At 43.3% G+C, this 24,824-nt stretch overlaps 1 protein-coding gene across 1 annotated transcript in view; it reads left to right on the top strand.

Moving 5' to 3' along the window:
* Positions 1-24,824, top strand: part of T265_13273 (hypothetical protein) — a gene marked incomplete at both ends in the record, with an annotated part of 44,805 nt that overhangs the window by 17,011 nt on the left and 2,970 nt on the right. Inside the window, 9 exons of the mRNA XM_009168070.1 lie at positions 397-511; positions 7,273-7,431; positions 8,267-8,360; positions 10,903-11,237; positions 16,587-16,823; positions 19,164-19,302; positions 19,334-19,934; positions 20,433-21,453; positions 23,523-23,703. Of these exons, the coding sequence (XP_009166334.1) occupies positions 397-511; positions 7,273-7,431; positions 8,267-8,360; positions 10,903-11,237; positions 16,587-16,823; positions 19,164-19,302; positions 19,334-19,934; positions 20,433-21,453; positions 23,523-23,703 (2,882 nt within the window). The remainder of the gene's footprint in view (positions 1-396; positions 512-7,272; positions 7,432-8,266; positions 8,361-10,902; positions 11,238-16,586; positions 16,824-19,163; positions 19,303-19,333; positions 19,935-20,432; positions 21,454-23,522; positions 23,704-24,824) is intronic.

Here is a 24,824-nt window from a genome sequence, read left to right as displayed (position 1 = left end):
TTCGAGATATCGCAGTATGTTTTCATGAAGGGAACTACTCACAAGGTTTTGGGCTGTCGAAGAGTTTTCAGCAACCTTGTGAGTAGTTTACTTCATGAAGACATACTGCAATATCTCGAATATTGTACCAAATGAAACATGAGGCGGCCTGTGTGCAGCACATTCAGTTGTAGAACATCATAAACGGGAGATTAAGTTGAGTCTGTTATGAAAACCAAATTGATTTGCAAATGAGTGTATTTCTCGAAAAGAGGAGTACGTTGTTTTCTGTAGCCAGTTGACTTCAGGTGTTAATTTGATCCGGAATAGTTTCAAAAATACACCATGAAGTTGATGGCAATATTGTTGCCTGATTATAGTACGTTCTGGTAGAGTTTTTCTTTTTCTCCTCTCCAGGAAAAACGTCGCGGAACTTTTCGAAATTCCGAATGGCGAAGACTCAATCGGAATTGTGTCCTTCGTGTGGAACCGCATACAAGAAATGAGGGATGATATAAGGAAGTATTCTGACGTAAGCAAGATTGTTTGATTACGGTTCTTAGCGATGACAGCTTCAGTTGTGCGCTGAATCCTTTGTGAACCTTCCATCACTTACAAGGCATCCCCAGCGGTGTAAAAAGGGTACCGCTGCGAAACAAATCACTTTTTTCACAAAAAACAAGACCACTGTAATTTCAGAATAACTTAGAAAACACGTATGTAAGGACAAGAGCGTATTGTGTGGCCAAACAGGTCTGTCTTGTAAAGATAAGTATACCACCCTGATGACATATCCAGGCACCACATAATCTCTGACACATCTAACCAGCTACTAGAAGGACCAACTTACTTTCTGCTCGACAAACGTAAATGGTATGGTCGCCTTTTGTTGAAATCTGTCAGCGTATGAAGTAGTGTGAGAATTTAGCAGTAACCAACAAACTGCCAAATTAACCACTGCTTTGCACAAAATTACGCCCATAAGACCCATATTCTTACTAAGAAGGAATTACCGAACCTCTTTACGCCAGCGTCACTCTCTAAGTAGCTGTGAGGAGGAAGGAATCTTCCATCTGAGAAGTGGTCGCTCGAGGAGCTAGTCAATATGTGAACACCTGATGTGGTCTCCATTAGTGGAGAATGAGTGGCGTTAGATCCTGCTTAAGTAAGAGTTGATCAGGCTACTGACAAGCTGCTCGGGGCCAGACGGATAAGTGTTTAACTACGGGCCGGAAGGTTATGAGTTCGAAACTCTGAGTCTCGTGAGTTACGCACTACTGATTTTTCGTCGACAGGAATGAAACTGCTGTACGGTATTCTTAGGCTTTTCAGTATAGACTGGCTTCACATACAGGACGAAATCTCTATTAAGGAACAATTGTGTGTATTCACTCGTGCGACATATTGTGCTGAGTGACATTTCCTGAACATTCGGCTTGTTGATTAACAACATTTATATTCCTTTCCTTGTCAGAAATGAGTGGATACAGGTAGCAGTTCTCATAGCTTTAGCCGTATTTCACCCTGTGACCTTTAGCACTTGACACGAAATTCTGTATCTACTTGGAAAGAATAAATTCTGTAGCTCAAGGCCAACTCAGTCACCTTAGAGTGAATGCAGTGTTTGCCACGGTATCCCATACGAGGAGCAACAAACCCCACACTGTCAACTATATTGTAGTTTGTCGTAACAATAACCTTTGTGATGAATTTGCTCAGCAGTTGAATGACTGTTGATTTTCTGCTGCAATACCATGCATGAAGTTGACCATGGGAGAAAATTACGTTTAACCTAAATGAGTGCAAATCAGCTCGCAAACCTTTCAAGAACACTCTTGGTAGGAAAGATTGTTCTTACTCGCTCTCCAGGAGGCCTTGTATTGACGGCCTTCAAAGTGAATTTGGGTAGCAATTGACTCTTTATCATAAAACTATTTTCATATTCCAAGCGTGTTGGTTGTTACAGTGGGATATTCTCGCGGTGATTATCTATCACTTTGGCATCATCATTTTAAAGTTATTTTCGGTCCGCAGATCCTGACTGATTATATTCCAATAGTATCTAACCATTGATTCGCCACTCACCCAACGTATTACCCTGAAAAGAAGCATTTTTCACACTGTTAGCCAACTCATAAACAAAATAAAAGTTCAAAATTTTCTGCGCATTTGGGAACCCAAGTGAAGACACAGTTCAAGTATGGGGTATTATACCATCCTCAAATGTTTTGTTTCTTTGCCAAATTTATTGGCTGGGGGTTTGTTACTGAAGTGGTTTTTTGACAAACAAACATTCAGAAGCAGAATGCAGATTCAGCTGCAAATTGGATCGGAAAATTGGAGCAACATTTCAACACATTTTTAGGGTCTGCTTTGATTTAACCGATGAATACTTCCACCTTGGAAATGTCAATGGTTTTCACGTAAAGTCTATATAAAAATAATTTTGCAGGGGCCATGTTCACCGTAGGACCCATGTATGTACTTCACTTCCAGAAAGCTGACGACACACTACAGTCCTCTGCTCACCGATCCTGTTATTTGTGTGTGGGGATAAATCCACATAGCACTAAGAATCCAAACTTAGTGGGTACATAAAGCAAGGTAGCTGCATAAAAATAGTACGTGCTTGAACAAATTGACGACGTTCGTTTACGAGACAGGTTACATGGCTCATTTAGGACAAATATGCCGCTACGTGCAGTTAAGCAGCTATACGAAACGGGAAATATTCTGTTCGTTTGTCTACATTCCTGTGCTACATGGCTGGTATCCAAAACGGATACGCCGGAAGCCTGAGTACGGAAAGTAAACCACGTGCAGTTTGATCGGGGCCGAATATTGTGTATTGTGCAAGCCACTGATGTTGACGTCAGTCCGAGGGAACAAGATCGGTGGACAAATACAGAAACTTGTCCAGATGTATTGTCGGCTTGAACATAATGCCACAGCACCATATCCCTGGCCTCATTAATCACTTTCTACGGGTTACCGCGAGATTTCGCCATTCCACTGGATAAACGGCCATAGTACTTTTCTATGAGGCTATCGATAATTGCATCATTTAGGTGGGAACCGAGGGAATCCGATTCTTGCTTGATCGGCCTGGTGAGCTGCCACCTGCTCAAGCCTGATAGGCGTCTCAGAACTAGGTTAAAAGTGCGCCATTCGAAATGAGCACACTATACGTGTATAGCCATCTGGATCGGTGGAAGTTGCTAACGCGCTTGCCTGGACAGAATCGAACTTGCCGGTCCCTAGCATACATATGCTAAATGACCACTGAGCCCCCGCTGAATAGCCCAGGTTAACCTCTTCTACTTTCGATCCGCATCCATCAAAGAGGAGTTCATCGCGTTTTCAAACCAACCCCTGCCAGCTCTACTGTTGTGCTATGAAATGACGACGGTGGCAGTCCGAATACCGCTTCACACCTTAACCATTCGTTCCTACCTAATTGACGCAGTAATCAACATCCTTATGCAAAAGTATTATACTAATTTATCCGGTGAAAGTGGAAATTTTGCAGTAGCCTGTGAAAACTGATGGACGAGGTCACTGACTTATCGCAGAGCTGATGTTGTGCCATTATGTTCAGGCTGGCAATGTATCTGAACAAGTTTCTGTTTTTGCTCATCCATCTTGTTCCCTCGGACTTACGTCAGTATCAAAGACCTGCACGTATCACTTTATTCAGCTTTACCCAAGCTACTGTGCACAAGATCGGTTGATTTTGAACGGACAATCTGTTTTTACATCAACTAGTAAAATACTGCGTGATTATGTGATTGCTGAAAATAGAAGAGCACTGTAACCACTAACATCCAGAGTAATGCTCTTTATATAGCTAATAACCCATCTGACTCGCACTCGTTTCCAGGTCGCAGTGCATTTGTGTCCAAAAACTTACGATTTCTGGTGTGTGATGTTTGGTTTGCCGTGAGCGTCCACATCATGATACTCTTTGTGTGGTTTTATAGGCAAAATAGCCTCTGCTTCATGGTTCATGTGGCTACAGCGTTGCTGTGAGAGGAATTTTGCTCAAGTGGACGCGTTTCAGCCGAATCTGTGTATATCGACAAGTAGGTCTGCGGCTAGCTTATTCGACATGTTGTCAGTGTACATGAAAATATCAGTCCGTCTTCATCTGTCTGGAGAAAGCAGACAGTGTATTTTCCTGTGATGGATTCCAGAGCTTATGACAATATTAAGTGTGCGGGTAGTCTGATATGAGGAAATCGTTTTCAGTATGAAGCTTTAGGAGCCATAAAACTCAAATAAGGGCTGTCAATCTTATGGCCTTCCGATGGCACAATCAATTCGTCCACCCACATTCTGTTTTAGGTCCTCCATCGAGGTATAGGTTAGGAGCTCCCTGAAGTGTGCCTCTGTTAGGACACATATACACATACATGTCACCGATACGGACCACACACGGCACCTGTTGAAATTGGTTCCATCTTAAGAAGAGATTCCTTGTGAGGCTCGAAAAATTCCGAATAAATTCTAAACCACCTGTCCAATTTTCCTAAAAATACTTTGTTTTTCTATATTCTTATATATAACTGGTCTGGTTCAAAATATTCTTCTCACAACGTAGGCAGCAAATGTGGCGTGCTACTAGGGTCATAAACTTTCTTTCCTGACGGAACTTCCTTTCCTTTTTCAGTGGAACTAAAATCACTCTTGTTTTGCGTATCACTAACAGTTTCACCCTTCTTCAGGGCGCTCGCTTTGTCATTCTTATATTTGTCACCAAGTTGTCACACTTCCATCACGTTATCCACCAAGCATAAATTTGCGTATGCTGTCACATTGATTGCCGCCAACCCTTTTTGTTGAGGGTGATCCAGCAATAGAAGTAACAGCTTTGGTCTCGTAAGCCGATGAAGCTCATAGTCGATGTTCCAGACCGGTGTGTCTGCGTCTCCACGTTTTTCCATGCATGAATTACCGAAATAACTGATTCACTTCTAATTTAAACATCATTTTTGATATGGAGGCGAAAATTATTAACTCAGTTGATTAAGTTGGTGAATGTTCTTAGTGCTTGGCAAATTAGTTGCAAACATTTCACCGCCACTGCAGCTAATACTATCAATGCGTAGCGATGTTGCGAATCATCGCCTTTCACCTATGTAGACGCATCGCTGCACCATTACCTACCCATGCCGCTCCTAAAGGAATCGCTAAACTCAGCAAATGGTGAAGCTAACAACAACAAAGCGTACTCGACAAAACGTTTGCGTTTGAAATTTTGATTTCATGAAGGGGGAATGATTAAGCAAGATTTCATAACAACAGGCTTTCATAGAACACTTAAGTTTGTCCAGTGTCGTTACGCTTGGAAAGGCATTCGAAACAGAATTACCTATTCCAAATTTGCTAGTTGGATTCGCAGGTGCACGAAATACTTGAAGTAATTTTCCAGTTACAATGTACTCTTTATATCAACAATAGCTGACAGACTTACTTGCTTACCTACTTTCCAACTGGAATGAATATTCCTTCAATTTTTGGGCACAGGGACATCTTATTTCTCATGAGCCATTCAGCATATGGGTGGTCATCTGGCGACTGTCCCCCAATTCTCAAATTTGTAGCGTTGACTATAGGCACTGGATCAAATGATGTAGACCTTACACCCCGAGGGACACCTTAGGACTTGTTATTACGTGCATATGCCACGAAACTTTCGTCATACACGGGAATTTCTCTTGTCATACTGATTAGATATTATCAAAAATACACGTCAGGGGTAAGCATTAAAATTAAACCATAGGTTTGCTTGAACTTGCTTTCCACATCTAAAAATAAACCAGTTGTCATTCCTGTTGAAGATCGGCTGGATCAAAATTACCAGGGTTCTCATGTTTCTTTTGTGGAGTTTGCCATTTTACTCATTAGAGCAGCGGTGCGGTTCGCGGCAAGAAGTAAGGTTAGTTCTCTATGAAACAGATGCATACACGAGGGAATATTTGGGAACGCCCTTTTATATCAGGTCAATAGCATCCAATTTGCAACAATTCAAAGTGTGCGTACCATTCTATGCTAACTGGACACGTAAAGCATTCAGAAATTATCCCTAGAAATGGAAAACTGCATAAACATTAATAGGATTTCTTATTAGTCTAGAGGAGACGGATTAATCAGCAAGAACTAAGGATATCAATCCGCATAAGTTGAATCATGAGTTAATTCCAATCAGCTTTCTGAAATTCTCCGCACGAAGAATGCTCATTTTTATGTGGGATTATTAAAGTCAGATAACCGAGCTTTAAGAGAACTACCCAGTATATGGAAGATCATATCGCATTGAACAAACTTGTTAAAGTACCGCGGTAAAGTCTGACTCTTAAGTGTGGAAACCGAATCCTGCCCTTTAGGAGTTGAGGGCCTACGGAAGGAAAAAATGCAGGAAGTACTAGATATCAGTGAAGTCCTTCAACTAATTCTTTCAGAAATTATTTTCGGCTAAATCGGGAAAACAAGACTCTGTAATACGTGAACTACTGTCTTGTTACTTAATCACGCTATGGGGAGAAATTATGATATGAATGTTGTGGGGTTTGTGGGATTTGTATTATTCACATTAGCATCACTCCTCCCGTCGTGGCGCATTTATTCTGGCGAATTCACACCAAAAGGGGGGAAGTACTGGACTCGAGCTCCGCTCTTATTAGAGCGATTCAGCAGTGCATATCTAATGGCCGTGCCGGGGTTTGAATCCCGGACACCTGAATTGCGAGATGAACGTGTTACCACTATTCCACCAAACGCACATTGACGCATCTGAATTGTTATGTCTGAACTGGCGAACGGGCGAACGTGTTCACGCTTGAGCGATCTGATTGGTATGCCTGACACATCATCGGTGTGACAACCAGCAACTGTCCTGGTTGTGACGATCGATTGGCCCGCTTGTCAGAACTTCCCAGTCAAGTAGCCCCACCGACGCTTGACAACTTTGTTGATGCATGTTGTGGGGTTTGCGGGGTGTGTCCAAGGTACGCTGGTGGAATAGTGGTAACAAGTTCGCCTCGCATGTCAAGTTGTCTAGAGCTCAATCCCCGGGGCGGTCATTAGATATGCACCGTTGATGAGCTCTAATAAGAGCGAAACTCGAGTCCAGTGCTTCCCCCCTTTGGTGTGGATTCACCAGAAAAATTGCGCCACGACGGGAGGACCACTGTTCAAACGAGTGATGTGAATGTGAAATTTTGATGTTATCACACGAACAACCTATTTCGTTTTCTAAAATTTCACTAATATTTAATCTTCTGAACGTCATAGCGAATGAAAGAACTCCAAACGGATGTTGCCAGACTGTCCCAACTACAGACCTCTCTTCATGAAAACGAGCACTCCTCGAAACAGCGAATTCAGTCCTTGGAGGAACAACGCGCTTCTGACGGGGCCATAATCGATGGTCTCAGAGCTGAACGCAACCAGGTTGGTCTATTAAATGTAGATGTTTTGTCTCGATGCGACTATGAGACACCAAGAATATGGTCAGTTATAGTTAAAATGACCCTGCTGACTAACGAGGATTTGACTAGAGCGCAAACTCGCCCATTTTCAAGGAAGGCCAGCTCCAAGCAGATTGCGAAGCAGCCACTGTGGTAAGAATAGCATAATGGAAAGCGTAGTTCCATGTATTACATCTAGGAAACTGTTCCATCAAGCTTTGTTGCACTTATGAGTGACCGTACATTCTACTTGAGGAAGTGATCTACAGACAGGTGTGCTCGTATCTTTATCTAGCATTTGTAAAGCGAAACTTTCCAGAACTATCCACATAAGAATGATAAAATACTGTCCTAAGAATTCTTCTGCCTATTTTTTTGCCTAAACAAGGTCTCCTAAAAACCTGATGAGGTATCTTTGGTCTCTGTGAACTCTGCCAAATGCCATCGAATTCGTGTAACAATTTTAACCCCTTCCTCCCCAAAAATATGCCTTCAGTGCTAGACACGTTCTGGTGCTAACCTTAGAAGGGTTAAAAGGTTACAAGAAAGAATAATCTCTTAGTGATCTCTTTGGGGGCACCACAATATTCTCCAAAGGAAGTGCCAAACAGACCAATTTAATAAAGGCTTAAAGCATGGTAGGAAAATTTCAAAACAGAACAAACCTAAATTTGTTATTTTCGTTCAAACGAAGCTTTACTAGATGTGAAAATGGTTCCCAACCAGAGCCCATTTGTCCTGTCGCTTTCGTTTGTTTGTTGGTCTGTTCCGATTAATATGCTGCATGACAGTCTGCTTCTTACTCACCCCACTTTCAGTTACACGATTTGCTGTGCAAGTTTGCGCTTGCAATGAAATTTGAGGAGCCCATTGCCGAAACAGAGACGGATATAGTAGGGCAAACTTTGATCGGTGAGTACAGAGATGCATGTTGAAACTCCACCTCGATTTTCTGCGTTATTTCCGCGTCGTTTCGTACTTAATATTTTCTGCAATGATATGTATAGCGCTTTTTTCCCTGTCACTTACCACTTTCTTCCAAATGAGAATTTCGAAGCAACCATGTAATGTGATTGAGGTGGTAATATTTTCAAGGGAAGAAAAATCTAATTCAATCACACGCACAGAAGGTCGGTCATATTCATCAAAATGTCATTACATAACGAATCATTTGATAGAAGACACCTCGAATCTCGATGAATACCATTAGAGTACACACTGAACTCAAAAAACAGTTAACTATACGATACTGCAAATAGTAGAGTACCAGGATTCTTTGTTAAAAGTAGCACTTATCTGACCGGTTGAAGTCATTGTCAGTGGCAGATGTTGTAGATTATCGCACACCGTCTCTTATGCTGAATATGTGAATCACCAACTTTTCTGTATGTGATAGAACACTGGCCTCAAAGGCTCAACACATGTTTGCTAGTTTGTGTCACTCGTGGTATCGAAAAAGGATTTTCACTCGGTACCGAGGAAGGGTTATGTGCGCTAGGCTACAGTAAGCGCTGTATTGCTGAGCAAGCAAAACGCGCCTCTGCGCACAGATGATGTGAAGCGTATTCGAGTTTTCGACGATCTATATCTGACTAGTGTTACTGGTGTCAAATGCCATCAAATAATTCGTAACGAGGCGTTTGTGCACTCACAGAAAACATCCAGCGCCATTAGCTGCGCTACCTCAACCATGTGCTACACATTCCAAAACACTGTCTACCCAGAGGAGCGTTGCTGTCCGTGCCTCCTTCAGAATGGCGCAAACCGCAGGGTGGACTGCGTGTAACTTGGTGGAAGGGTATGAAGGATATTACGAAGGGTTTGGGTGTTGTTGTTGCTGTCCGCCTCACAGGATGGGGTCTCCGTGACCCCCCCCCTTGCGCTTGACCGGAAACATTGCAATAAAAAGCGGCCGATCGATGTAAGTGGAATTCGTGCTGTCAGTTTATTTGCAGTTTGTTTGATTGAGCCATAATGCTTGTGATAAGGCAGCACCAGTTTTAGCCCCCATGCACCCTATTCCCTCTTTCCAATTTAAAGCCATAAACGAGTTCGAGATTGTCCAGTGACTAAGGATTGAACCTACTGAACCTCAGCATCTCCACTGCTCCTGTCAAGACTGCCAGTACCTTAGCTCACATGGTCTGTTTAGGTGGCATGGCAGCCAGGTAGCAAAAGGGCAATGATGATATGTGATGTTTGCTCCTTCGTCAGGCACTATCTGGTCCATTGTTTTACCTGAGATTCCTCGAACCTCTAACACGCTTCTTCAAAACTAATTGGATGGAAGATTTAGACCTACCGAATGATATCCGTTTCCTCTAAAAACTTACAGTACCAGTTGGAGCTTTCCGTTTCTAACTCCTGACTGAAAGCATGCTTTAAATGACCATATCCTGTCAAATTTGTCCGAAGTTTTTCGTGTGCTTCATCCAGCATTCACTTCAGAACCCCTTCCGATTTTACCAGTTCTCCATAGACTTTCCAAATGCTTCATAAAACGGAGACAACGTGTGCATTGGCGTTACATTTGATCATTTTAAATACACCGATTAATACCATCATCAAACCGAACAAATCCATCTTTTACCACTGATCTTTTGGTCAAGTATCTAATTACATTGTATGGTTTCCTCCAACAATCCCTGGTTGTAATCGGTCCGTCCCCATGTGCTGAAGAATAGGATTCCAGCACGGCGAAAACCACACGGATGCTCCGTGTTAGTTAGTCACGATGAACTAAAGGTGACACGCGAAACATAGCGAATGCTTAATTCAGGGAGCAGTACGAGAGAATTAGGCTAACTGCTAGTGTCCTTCTCACTGAACAAACTTTACTCCGCGTAGCCTATGGTTCGCGTAAATTCGATAATAAACCCATTTGAGTCAGTGTGATCTCCAGTCAAGAGTTCTCTCGGGCTTTCCTTATACAAGAGTCACAACAAACCTCATATCCATCATATGTTAATTTCAAGGCGCTACATTTTCTAGGATTTTAATCCCGATTTGAAACTTCCTAAATCCCACGCAAGGATAGGTACAGCTTTTTCATGTTTTCCAGACACCAAGTGGGATATGTGGAGAGAGGATTAATCAGGGAGATGACTGGCTTTTTCATTTATATACTGAGTGAGGCGGCATCATGTGGTGCGTAACAACGATCAGCCAGTATGTGTAGCTGGGCCAGTGGAAAACAGAGCGGCTGAATGTTACTTTCGAAGCCATGTATATATTTAGTGAATTCCGCGATTTTCTCTGAAAGAATAAATAATCCATGTTTGTCACAAGCACAATTCTTTTCTTTGGGTTCTTCATTTTTTTCGAAGAACACCTTGCAGCTTTAAAAACACGACTCCCCATTACAAGTTATGTTGTGGTAACTTGTGGTCGCTTCCACGCATTTGTGGGAAGAAGTATCCCTCTTGGTTTTCAAATGCGTTGTATCCCTTTCCAGCTCGAATAACGCAACTACAGCAAGGAAATACAGAGAAGCTGGCCAAACAACGGATTCATATTACAAAGCTTCAGCGAGAACTGCGGGAGTCCAAAGAGCTTGTGGAGTCTTTGGAGCTTCAAGTTTCAATCATGAAGCGTCGATTAGCTGAGGCACAGGAACATCGTTTCCAGAATATCGCTCCTGCTAGTCAGACCCCAATGACTTTGGCAGCCTCTGAGAAAGAGAGAAACCGTTTGGTTAAACAACTGAAACAGACAAGAGATGATGCCGACAAACTACGAGAGGAGATTGTGCTACTTAAAGCTCGTCTGTTGGAATCAAGTCAAGAAAAGGTAATACACTTATTTGCACGCCAGTTTGATTTTGACGGGAGACTCGCTTGAGCATTGGCTGGATCTCTCGTTTATGATGTTTTTAAGGTAATCGTTTTGTTCTATAGATAATTTGAATGTTAAAATTACACTCCTTTTGAAACCTCAGTGCCCAAAAATTGGTTAGGTGACTTCTTGTTGGCGTCCCTAGTTTATGGACAGATTTGCTCGTCTGGTGTGCGAAATTCCATATGGCCATCTGTTTTTTACAGGGTTCCTTTAATCGTCCAAGCTGAAACATTCCGCTTTCAATATCAACCAAAATAGTGGTTGAAACTGTAGAAACTGAAACTGTAGAAGCCGAATTCACAGAAGAACACGTTGCTTGATGAGAAAGTTCAATTTCTGGTAAGGCCGCGGGGTGAGCTGACCGGACTGAGCGTTACTAAATAAACGAACATCGCGTCTGTTCATCTGTGGAGAGCCGACTATAGAACAAAAGAAGGCATGCCCTGACTGAACAGAACGTGAGACAATCATTTATAGGTTGATGCTTCACACTGCTTCAGGGAGATCCTAGCTTCTGCGGTCACCTTCTAAATACGGCTTTTACAATAATCTTATCCCAATCAAACGATTATCTCAGGCTACTATGCATTAGGGTATACACTACTAGTCGGTGGAGCAGCATGTCGAGGGAATTATATAAGAGTTGCAATACCGTCCGCAAGACACATTATGATATTTGCTTCTGAGCTAAATTTGACATGCACACTGCCCACGGAATCAACCATCGATCCCACAAGCCCATATTTCTATTGTTTTTTTATCGTATTTAGTATTCACTGTTGCCTTGTAATCTTACAATGAACAAAAATAGCACATTTGAGCATATGGATCTTCTTTATCGCTATGGAAAGAAGAAATCCCGTATGCTACAAGAAATACCAGAGTAAGCAATCTGCTCACTCCAGTGCAAAGGGATTCGTTATCCCCACGTACGGGAAAACTACAGGTCTAAGGGGGTCTCTCTTAAATAAAGCGGAGCGGGTGTCGTTGAGCGTCATACAACCGTTTGCCTGGAATATAGAACAAACCCGTTATGTTGCATCTGAGGGTTGGCTGCACCTTGTAGAATGCCTGGAAGCCTATCGAAGTCCTTTTGATCTTTTGAGATGTGCATGGAACAGAGAATACGGTTTTAAAGCGCATGAATTTGGCATGCTCTATCAACTTATACTATGAAGGTTTCGCAGTTGAGTCCGTTAGTGAATCACTTTATTGTTTACTTGACTACATATAAGGACCGCAGCTTTTATAGAAGCCTGCCGTTTTTTACTTCGCCAAATTCCATCGATAGGCGGTGAGTGATGGCGCCGATAGAAGTGACTGTCAACGTCCAGCAGCTTAACTTTTCATAAATGAATTTGTCTGAACCCCATTTTCAGTGACTCAGAAAACCACACTAGCTATTAATTCATCTGATTATGTGCCCACTTTAAGTGTGACTGGAAACGTTGTGATCCGTCTACTCTTATTTAGTTGAAATATGTTGAAATATAAAATGCTGCACTATTTGCGTTCGTTTGGAAGTTAGTCAGCGTTAAACCTTTGTTAGAGATTTCTGACAGTAGTAAAGCAATCCTAGGTAGAATAGTCGCCAATATTCCATCCAAACCCGTTGATTTTGTCGGGCGGAGAGTACTTATAAATGCTTCCGACTATATCGATGGACAAACATGTTTCAGTAGGCAAATCGGGCACGCACTTACCTGGCAGATAAAAGGCCTAGGACTGTCTCATGCATCCGCTGTTTCTTTGAAGGATTTTGCCGACGCCAGATTGAAAAAGTGTTTGAAGAGACCTTATACTCTTATGTGAACCTTGAAGGTATCCCTGTTTTAGAATACAGCATCGTCAGTGCCGACACACTTAGAGAACAGGTATATATATTCATATAAGCTCTAAATGAGTCCTTATTTTGTGTAAAACAGAAACCTCTCACTGCTGCATATTTGTGGGGGGATCTTCCGTGACCCAAAGTATTAATTATTTTTCGTTTTTCTCTGGTGCTTGACTATATGCTGCGATAAAGTTTCGTATAGTGAGAAGACAGCCTTCAGCAATGGGATGTGTGATCTAGAGTGCTGAGTCTGCTTGCCGTACTATCATAACGGCACAAAGTCCCCATGAAAACAGTCGAAAATCTTGTGTGATTCAGCATTTAAACTAAACGTGGTTAAACTAGACCGTATATTCACAGTTCAGTCGTAAATTAAGACACATAAAGATAATTACTTTTCGTCTTCCTGCGGAGTACATTTCGGGAATTTTTTATTTCAGTATCAGACTGTCCTGGTCCCTCGAGCACAATCATCTAGATGATTGTTTTTCTCGTGACTTTTTGGTTTTCAGACTGCCCTGCACACGAATGCGAAAATAAGACCATTCAAGCACTTATGAAGCTAACAACAAAGTCCGAGTGCTGCTACAAGAGAGAATTAGATATGAGGCGGAAGTAAAGAGTCAAATATCTAGGTAAAGATATCCTTCGACTGAATGTGCTGCACCAGAAAAAGATAACCATAAAAGAGAGATTTAGCTAGATTCATTTGAGTCTCCCTTCAAAATCGGAGTCCAATGCAAACGGAAGTATTTTATGCATTCTAATCCAGGCTCAAGCAGAACCCAAGGATGGCGGAAACTCGTCACTTTATGAATATCCAGATACGTGTTTTAAAATGTCAAATCGTTTGCGTGTCGAGTGCCAGCCTATTGGGGTGTTCATTCTCATGAGTCACCTAAGTCTGCTTGAGGCTATCGGAGAGATGAGGACAAGAAAAACCGTTTAAACGAACATAACTGATGAACTGATTGTGAGGCCACTTACTGATTAGCTGAGGGTGTTTTCTTATCTCGTCCTAACCCAAAGTAGTGGAGTTCCTTAACCCTTAAATGGCGAAAATGGGACTGAAATAACTGGGGTCCGTAGAGTTTAGAGTGGATGTTTTTCGGAATTACCAGTGGTTAACATGCCATATTCGAACAAGAGGACTATACAATGAAGACTGAAATTAACGAACGCTTCTAGCATTACTTATGGTCGGCCTAATACACAACTGAAAGAAATCAGCCGTCATTACAGAAGAATAATGATTAAGTTTGCATGAAACTTGCGTCAGGTTTTGGTAATGGCATAGCTGACTGTCTCCAAAAGCCTCCTCAGTCACGATACGTGGTGGTTTTTGAAACGTAGGCATGACTTCGCCCATGGTTTTGAAAGGTTAATGGATAGGGTATATTTTTTGGTTTGCTCACCAACGATGCACCGAATTCTGCCCCACTAGTTCAAGCTTTTTTAGAGGTTGTCAAACCCGTTGTTTAAATATCCTGATTCATATCACTAGAGGCAAATATTTTCCAGTAATTTTCCGGAATTGGATTTTGCTTGAGAATATTGAGAAATGGAATGTGTTTACTTGTTATGAAGCAAAACACACTCATTTTGTTCTATCTTAGCCCGAAGAACGCTTGGAGTGCGAATCTAAGCAACTCAGATCACGGGCTCTCACCCAAAAATATGTTCAATAAAAGTGACGAAAACCTAATTCCACACAAGGTTCATTAATTAACAAACTGATGGTAGGCAAAAACCATGTAACAATCAACCTCAGTTAATCGGAGAGGACGATATAGAACGCCATTTCCTCCAATGCGCGGCCCTCATTTCCTTATTCTCCTTATCCGCGGTGAAGGAACCTGTAACAACTGGAACTACCGCACTTCGGTGGGCTGAAAAACTGACGGGCTTTCTGAGCACGCATAACAAGTTAAGATACGTATTTTTACGAAGGGACTGTGTTTGCCGTAGTCAACTTTATTGTTCCAATGCAATGGGAAGAGTCATAATTAAGGTGTGGTAGGTAGTTGGGTACGATTCAACTGTCATTACAGAAATTCATTTTAATGTGGGTATGTTTTATCCCTAATACATTCTGCCTCGGGAATAAGAAACCACCCTCTATGTCATGTAACGTGACCCAGTCACATGAAATTTTCCATTTTACTCGGAAAACAGAAATCTAGTTCTGATACAGGAAACAGGTTACCAAGCACCGGAATAGCTTTGATACCACAAGGGAAATGATGGTTTAACGCTTCAGGCCAAGCTTATTCAGTGGGTGGATGGAAGTTTTAAAGTTAGAAAGAAATGGGAGACAAAAAGCCTACAAATACACATGCTTTAGTTTTGTCATATGTCACTTCTGAAATTCGAATATACTCCTCTCAACAATCTTGCCTGTGATCACAGTTAGGGTTACGTTTTCCTTCTTTACAACTTAATATTCTAAGGCCAGGCTCTACGTTGCTTTCCAATGGGCAGTAGATAAATCGGCGTCATGCGGCATATTGGTTGACCCAATGACCTTTCGCTGGGGAACGTCATTGGAAATTTTAGCTGGCCGGACGCGGTACTTAAAAGTTTGCTGAAGTCTGCCCGACAGTCTACTACCCATAGATTCATCGAACGCCAGCGTAATCCGCAAATGAGTGTACTTAGGGTCTTTTTAGCTATCCGTTTGTTCTCACACGGCTCATGAGGAATTCCGACAAAGCAACCATGTACTGAGGAATAATCTGGGGAACAATGGTGATCACGTACATGTGAGATAACCCGAAAAAATGAGGCAGAGTTCATTAAATATCTTGCGCAGACCTACCAATAAAGGTTTTGGCCGAAAAGTTTCGTCGACACGCCTGTTTTGTCCCTATTTTTGAGTAATAATATGTACAACTCAACCGTCCTTTTAACAAACCAGATATTATCCCTGTCTCTGTGATGCTTCTTCATAATGTGCTGTTTTACACTCGGTGCTTTACCACGTTGTTTCTACAAAAAGGACGCATTAAAAAAACTTCCGATATCAAGTCACCTGTGAGTTCAGTTTTGATGCAGCCAAAATTCAGAGAATCTTATGAGCCCACGTTAGCCGCTGTAACAACAAGAAGTATTTTGAGGAATCGATTATGAAGAAACATAGGTATAACTGGCGGGACTGAAGAAAGTAAGGTTGGCTATTATGCACAATTTCGAAATTACACTCAACTACAGTGCAGCCTACAACCAGTGTATAGTAGTACAATTAATTGTACAAATGTATAGTACTACAACGTACAGCAGTAAAATGAACCACCTCAAGTGACCAGCACTCAATGATTCTTCTTACTAGAGGAAAATTTTGTTTGACGTATGCCCATGATACGATTTTCAGCCAGAATCAGCCAGGAAAAGCAAACAGAATGTCTCAATTTTCATACTAGTGTTGTCTTAACTTTGTGAACTTGCAAACTGTTGTCCAATCTTATTAGCTCAGACAAACCGAACAAGGAAAAGTCCTCAAGGTAACCCAAATCCGCATGAATGAGACCAATCGAAATTTCGAAGAACAGAAACAAGAAGCTCTTAAACTGCGAACAGAGCTAGACCAATGGAAGAAACGTTACAACACAGAAGTGAAGAGGCTTCAAGATCGACTCACCGAAGCCGAAAGGGAGTTGGTCAACACAAAAGAGGCACTAGAAATCAACCGCAATTCAACAGAACAGGTCAGCCTTTTACGTTACATTACACCATCTTTGGACTGAACTTTACGATTCAGTTCACATAAAAACCGAATTACTGTAACAGCCCATAGCAGGATGATAGTGAAGAAAATGCTATAAAATGGTTAGTTATGCTCTGCAAATAGAACTTAAAAAGGATAACAAATACCTCTAGGAAACTGGTTTCTGGTTACAAAGTACCGTACTTCTTATCTCGCATGTTATGACTAATGATATTTGCATGGCTCAAAATGATAGACGTCTAGAAATCAGAAGACCTTGTTAAAACTTAGTGAAAATACTATCAATACAGTTATTTGAACCTCAGAAGTTTCGGAGCCTAAATTTCCATTCTTGGTCGTGAAGTTGATGTGAACCAAGCTGTCAGGTGAAATGGAACATCCTGGGGTGAGATATGTTCATCCTGCACCATATTATGTTGATGAACGAATCCAGTCGAGTACCCAACAAAGTACAGCCGTAATAAAGTTTGGAAGAATACGCCGATTTTCACAAGAATTTGGTTTCGACAACAGACTCAACTGAATTCACCTGAATCTCTCATTATGATAGTTCGCTTCGGCTGCATGTGATGCATCATGTTGTCCCATGTTGATACGATATTCTAGAAACCATAATACATTGTCTCAACGTAACACGCTACTCATAGGGTTACTAAAATCTCTCCAGTAGCTCGCGATCGGTTTTCTCCCCCAGAGCTCATCAGGTAGCGCGTTGTTACGTTAAGATATTGCATTGAAATACCTTGAATATCGTACCAGATGAAACATGAACCGGCCTAGTGCAGCACATTAACTTGCAGCGAACTACCACAAACGAACCCGACCGAAAGCTGCCACCTTGACGTAGTGGTCCAGCTTGAGAGCTGCAATGATCCTGCGGGCTACACTGGCTGGAACGTCGTTCCACAAGGTGTAACCATGCCAGGAAGGTCAAAGGAAAGCAGTCAGACCAAGAGCAGCGAGACCCCGTACTACGAATAATCGTGCTACGAGGCGGTCTGGGGGTAAAGTAGTGCTGTCCTCTGTGACAGGAGTGTAAAGGCAGTAAAGTGTATCCCCCAGGTGACCAACATGTCCGTATTTATGGAAGCAGCGATGCTGCTTCCCCAAAGGAAAAATGGGTTAATAAAAGTGGGCCCTAAAAACCGCACACACTGATCGCTCAACTGTTGACCGTGACCGCCGGCGCATTACCCAATACGGTCGAAATACATTTAAAACCAAAGTGTCCAGTGCTGCTCAAAAGGCACCTGCTGTGCGCGGCCGCATCAGAAATGAGACAGCAATGCCCTTTTCCCTGAGCTCTCGGGGTAGGCCAACCCTCTGCAGCCGAGCAGGTCAGAAAATTGAGTCATCGCCTCCGGGCAGGGTCCCCAAAGAAAAGCCTACTGTCCTCTACCTCATGGGTCAGACTTTTGAGTCAAAGGCTCAGGGTGAGGTACCTTGAACAAACTCCCTTCCTCGACCTGGACAATCGGGAATTATCATTTGCTCGCGCAGTTCGGTGTCCACCGATGTCCCCCTCCCCCAGTCTCTTCCCACCACACGAGCAAACGTCGCTGGGCTGTTATCTGACCGAAGAGACTTACGCTCTTCTCTGCCTATTAAAGGTAAACAAAATAACACACTTCCAAATTCACTAGATACTTTATATATAGGAGCCCTTAACGCCCGTACACTATGTCAAATTGGCAGGCAGGCAATGCTTTCTGAGACCTAGTACTCCTTTAAAATTGATGTATGCTGCGTCCCCGAAACACGCATACAAGACCCAAGCGTGGTTGTGCATCTCAGAGCGCCACGGAATAACTCAGCTCATTCACATTTCTTCATCCGTGTGTCCGGTGACCCAGAAACGATGACTGGTGGAATATATGGTGTGGGAGTTTCACTCAGCCTCAGAACTGAACGTACTTTGCTGGATTAGATCTCAGTGAACAGTCGTCCTTGCACCGCCCGGTTATCCAGTTCAACCAAGCTCAATGCCTCTCGACATAAGCGATGCCTGTTTGTAGTGTCGGTCTATGCCCTAACGAACTGCAATTCTGAGGCAGAGAAGGATATTTTCTATCGAGAGCTATCGGGGCTCATCCATCAGGCAAAAAGCACTGACACTATGATCCTTGCAGGCGATATGAATGATCAAGTAGGCTGTCTTAGCTCCTTGGAATCACATTTGGGCAGTCGATTCGGAGCTGATGCTCGTCGGAGAGATATGAACTGTTCCTGGCAAGTATGAGCTTTCAACATAAACGTTCGCATCGCGTAACCTGGCGGCAATTAACTGCAAATCAACCGTGGGCCCAGTTGGACCACGTAGCCATCAGCCACTGGTGGAAAGCCACAATTCAAGAATACCGTTCATTCTGGGGCACACCGCATGATTCCGATCACGTCCTGCTGCCTGTACACCTTACGGTTCGCTTCCCTTCAGGCTCTCGCTAGTCAGCAAGAAGCAGGTAGTCCAGTATTTTCGAAGAACGACCATAGCTCAACAGTACCAATTTGAGCTAGCCCAACAACTCTCCACAGTAAGACAGTACTGTGGTGGCAGTGAACATGTGGATGAAGCGTGGCAAAATGTGAAAAGAGCTATGCTAACGGAGTTCAGTGCTGTCTGTCAGACTTCTCCGATTCGACCACAAGATCACTGGATACCGTCGAGATCGCTATCCATTATCGATGCCAGGAAATCGATCCGCGCATGCAAACCCCCTAAACATCAAACAGTGAGGAGCCTAAGAAAAGACCGAGAGATCTGGCGGACATCGAAAGCCCGGGAGTTGAAGAAGGATTTTGCTGCGGGAAACGGCCGTGCCGTATATCAGCTGATACGATCGACTGGCCCTAGGAAAGCAACGGTCAGCGAAACGATAATGGGAAAAGATGGCTCATTAATTCACTCGCAAAGAAATTTGACGGCAAAGATAGACCGAACACTTCGAAGAACAGTTCAGCTGGTCCCTGCAACACGGCCTGTAGAGATAGTGCATACAGGCGAATGGAATTTAGACATTGATCACCCGTCGGATGAAGAAATAAAGTACGAAATATCCGCGGTAAAACGTGAGGCATCAGGACCGGACGGACTGTATCCAGCCCTCTTCGAAGAAGACGGAGAATCCCTGATGACCAAACTAACAAAACTATTGGTGTGATATGGAACGAAGAGTTGCCTGCAGAATGGGCATGTCGACAGGTATACCTATCTTCAAAAAGAGTATGCGGACAGGGTGTGCGAAAACCACCGTGGCATCAGCCTGTGAGCAGTGGCATCGAAGGTGCTCTCTGGTCTTATCCTTCGAAGGTTGACTGAATACAGAGGGAGACAAATCCGTGAGAACCAAGCTTGTTTCCGTTCTCCAGGAGGTTGCATCGATCATATCTTCACCCTCCGACAAATTCTGGAATAGCGACACAGCTTTCACTAACCAACGATAGGTTTGTTTCTTGATCTGAAAGCTGCTTTTGACTCTGTGGACCATCAGGAACTATTGTAGTGCCCGCGGAGCAAAGGTGCTCCCCTTAAATTCTTGATCTCCCTTAAGGCACCAAACGCCAACTCCCGCTGCCATGTGAAGGTCTGCAGGAAGCTCTCGTCTGAGTTCACCACATCAAGTGGTGTCAGACAGGGCTGTACTCTTTCACCTTTCCTCTTCAACTTCGTCATTGATGCGATCACGGAAGACTCACTACCAACCTCTAATGCCTGTGGGGTCGAAGTGCTCCCTGGGCCTCCGCTTACAGATATCCAGTACGCAGACGACATAGCTCTTCTTGGATCTGGTCCTGTGGTATTGCAAACAATATTAAATAATCTGAATAATTCTGCCTCGAGGTTCGACATGCGCTTCACACCTGCAAAGTGTAAAGTGATACTGCAAGACTGGGTGGGCTCGAACGCTAGCCTCATGCTTGCGGATGAACCGATTGAGGTAGTAGGCAAATTTGTTTACCTGAGCAGCTGTATCAGTCCCGGTGGTCTCCTCTCGCTAGTCAGCAAGAAGCAGGTAGTCCAGTATTTTCGAAGAACGACCATAGCTCAACAGTACCAATTTGAGCTAGCCCAACAACTCTCCACAGTAAGACAGTACTGTGGTGGCAGTGAACATGTGGATGAAGCGTGGCAAAATGTGAAAAGAGCTATGCTAACGGAGTTCAGTGCTGTCTGTCAGACTTCTCCGATTCGACCACAAGATCACTGGATACCGTCGAGATCGCTATCCATTATCGATGCCAGGAAATCGATCCGCGCATGCAAACCCCCTAAACATCAAACAGTGAGGAGCCTAAGAAAAGACCGAGAGATCTGGCGGACATCGAAAGCCCGGGAGTTGAAGAAGGATTTTGCTGCGGGAAACGGCCGTGCCGTATATCAGCTGATACGATCGACTGGCCCTAGGAAAGCAACGGTCAGCGAAACGATAATGGGAAAAGATGGCTCATTAATTCACTCGCAAAGAAATTTGACGGCAAAGATAGACCGAACACTTCGAAGAACAGTTCAGCTGGTCCCTGCAACACGGCCTGTAGAGATAGTGCATACAGGCGAATGGAATTTAGACATTGATCACCCGTCGGATGAAGAAATAAAGTACGAAATATCCGCGGTAAAACGTGAGGCATCAGGACCGGACGGACTGTATCCAGCCCTCTTCGAAGAAGACGGAGAATCCCTGATGACCAAACTAACAAAACTATTGGTGTGATATGGAACGAAGAGTTGCCTGCAGAATGGGCATGTCGACAGGTATACCTATCTTCAAAAAGAGTATGCGGACAGGGTGTGCGAAAACCACCGTGGCATCAGCCTGTGAGCAGTGGCATCGAAGGTGCTCTCTGGTCTTATCCTTCGAAGGTTGACTGAATACAGAGGGAGACAAATCCGTGAGAACCAAGCTTGTTTCCGTTCTCCAGGAGGTTGCATCGATCATATCTTCACCCTCCGACAAATTCTGGAATAGCGACACAGCTTTCACTAACCAACGATAGGTTTGTTTCTTGATCTGAAAGCTGCTTTTGACTCTGTGGACCATCAGGAACTATTGTAGTGCCCGCGGAGCAAAGGTGCTCCCCTTAAATTCTTGATCTCCCTTAAGGCACCAAACGCCAACTCCCGCTGCCATGTGAAGGTCTGCAGGAAGCTCTCGTCTGAGTTCACCACATCAAGTGGTGTCAGACAGGGCTGTACTCTTTCACCTTTCCTCTTCAACTTCGTCATTGATGCGATCACGGAAGACTCACTACCAACCTCTAATGCCTGTGGGGTCGAAGTGCCCTCTTGGAGCCCGCTCACATATATCGAGTACTCAGACGATATAATTCTTCTTGGGTCTGACCCAGTGGTAATACAAACAATATTAGATAATCTAAATAATTCCGCCTCACGGTTCGGCATGCGATTCGCACCTGAAAATTTCAGAGTGCTCCTGCAAGACTGGGTGGGCTCAGAACCTAACCTCATGCTTGCGAACAAACCAACGACCATCTGTGCTACCTGATTTACCAACATTCTCCTCTATAGCAAAGTTTATTAACGTAGATTGCACGCAATTCAAGATACCAGTTCACAAACTGCATACCAAATACAACGGTAAACTTGCTTTGTGGGTACATAGTTAGCCATCCGCATTAACTTAATAGTTTTCGTTCTTCCTTTAGGGAAGGTGTTTAACAGCTATTGTGAATTGGTGGTGGTTTAATAAATGCCAGTTCTTCCTTTTCTAGAGGTAGAAATCTCTCATCTAAGCATGTTAACAAACTGCCTCCAAGTGGATCCTCGTACCTAAATGAGTGCCAGCCATAACAAACTCCGGAATATATCCAGGCGAACAAAACAATGAACAATCCATCCAAAATCCAAATACCTCAGCGCTGTCTTTGGGGAAAACACAAAAAGGCAAAACAAAAAGGACTGAGACACCTGTCTTGTTTGGGTCACCAATCCCGGCATACTTTTGAGCTTCGGTCAGCCGCTGAAAGTGTTCTTGTTGTCCTGCATTAATGAATGAGTTGCATCAACAATTTCCGCAACACTCGCCGTGCTGTTCCCACCAATGAGAAGTTTCCCGGGAGGGAATTTTGGAAAGTGCCTTTTGGAATTCGACCTTGTAATGGTAGCTGGAAATAGTTGGTAATGTAGAGACAGGCACAATAATCCACAATAATTTTTAGCTATATAAGGTAAATTTTTATTTCAGGTGAGAAACCGGAAAGATTAGTGTTAAAGTTGTTCTCCGAAATCAGTCTAACAGAACCAGGAAAACTCCACTGCTGAACAGCTTTGTAATTCCCTAATGCCCTCGTTTTAACGAGGGTCAGTTTGTGGGCTAACGAGCCGCGAAGCCACTTGGTGCCACTAAAATTCTGCAGCCTAACAAGCCAATACTACGGTGCACCCAGAAGTGCACACCTAATTACTGCCATGGTCTCCCATGGCAGTAGACAGCCAGGCCGGTGAAACCCACGCCCAGGCTTACGCTGGGATTTGTGGGAGTTACAAGTTAGAAAGTACCGATCATAATGGACTCACATACAAAACACTATTCGGGCACTCCTGATTCGTATTTTAAACAAACCGGTCTCATTGTGCTTATTTCAAACTGGCTGTCGTGATGTAATTCAAATACGAAGCTGTGTATGACTCAGCTGCATAATTTTCTAACTCCCCATTATACAGCTACTGAACTTCCGATCACTGATCGCTCGGCATCTGGGCTTAGACTCTGAACATCTGTCCGTGCCTGACTACGAGATTCTTGTAAAGCTGAATAAGTTGATCTCCTCAAACCACACAGTCACCAACAGGCTCCTGGCAACGGAGAATGCATTGACTCTGGTTGACGGTTCTTTCAAAGGAAGTAAGTCCATTTTCTGTTGCGAGAACAAGGTAGGTTGCGCTGCCTAGAATTACACCACAGCTTGAACCAAGCAACTCTCTTAATCAGTCAGTAGTCATCACTTCTCAAAACGCACTAAGCCAAATGTACACTGACACACTGATTTCACCAAAACAGATCACTATGAATAAGGGGTTAGCTAGGCTTCTGGTTAGGAGTTACTCACCTCAGGCGGATCGGCTGACGTAGAAAGCTTTCATGAAATCTTCAAGGAAGTGGCCTCCCTTCGGTGGGATTGGAAATAGAGGATGTAGCGGACGGAAAATTCCAGTTCGTTTTAGAAAGAACTGGTTCCCTTCCGACCGCGGTTTAAACAGTTTCTGTGACTACCTGCGTACTCGATCGTAATCCGGTAAGTTCATCTGGCATACACGCGCCAGGTCTTCATTTCATCATCATCATCATCATCATCAAGGATAGCAACATCAGGGTTGGCACTGAATTCTAAGGTCATTTGCCCACTCAAGAGTCAGTGTTAATTCGGTGCCGTTCCAAGACCAAGGGAATGAACATCAACATCACGGATGTTCAGTGACATAAGTCAGTTTCTTGCAAGTAAACTCGATATTTTCATTAGTACTAGTACCACGAAACCACACCATAATTACGATCGTTTGCCATAATTTATCCTTTCTTAGAAGGATTTATCAAACGCCAAAACCATGTGCGGTCTACTTCAGATAGCTGCGCCAACACTCCTGTTCTTGAAAGTCATTTTGAGGCATAAGACGTATCGCACAAAGTAACTCTACTGGAAGCTCAACATTTGTCCCTTCGAGCATGAACTTTTTCACTTCTAACTTTTTTCACTTTAGGAAGAGTTCACTGAATGCAGTTCGGTTGTGAAATATGGAAATGGGAGTAAAGCCTTATTCAAAGCTCGTTGTGTAGGTCACAAAATATGCCTACATTAAAGCAATCAAATGACGTTACGTGTGTCGTAGGATTCCTGACTGCTTAAACCGTTAGGCTTAGGCAAGATAGATCATTAATTTGTTCTCGTCACAGTGACACGTTACAAATCGCGAGAAAGAATTAGCATTAGTGCTAAGACTGTGTATATCTGGATAGTGCTTATGGAA

Source organism: Opisthorchis viverrini (assembly GCF_000715545.1).
Source record: "Opisthorchis viverrini unplaced genomic scaffold opera_v5_51, whole genome shotgun sequence".
NCBI classification, from domain to species: Eukaryota; Metazoa; Platyhelminthes; class Trematoda; order Opisthorchiida; family Opisthorchiidae; genus Opisthorchis; species Opisthorchis viverrini.
Note: the sequence above shows the minus strand (reverse complement) of the source record. Positions and strands in the feature narration are given on the sequence as shown.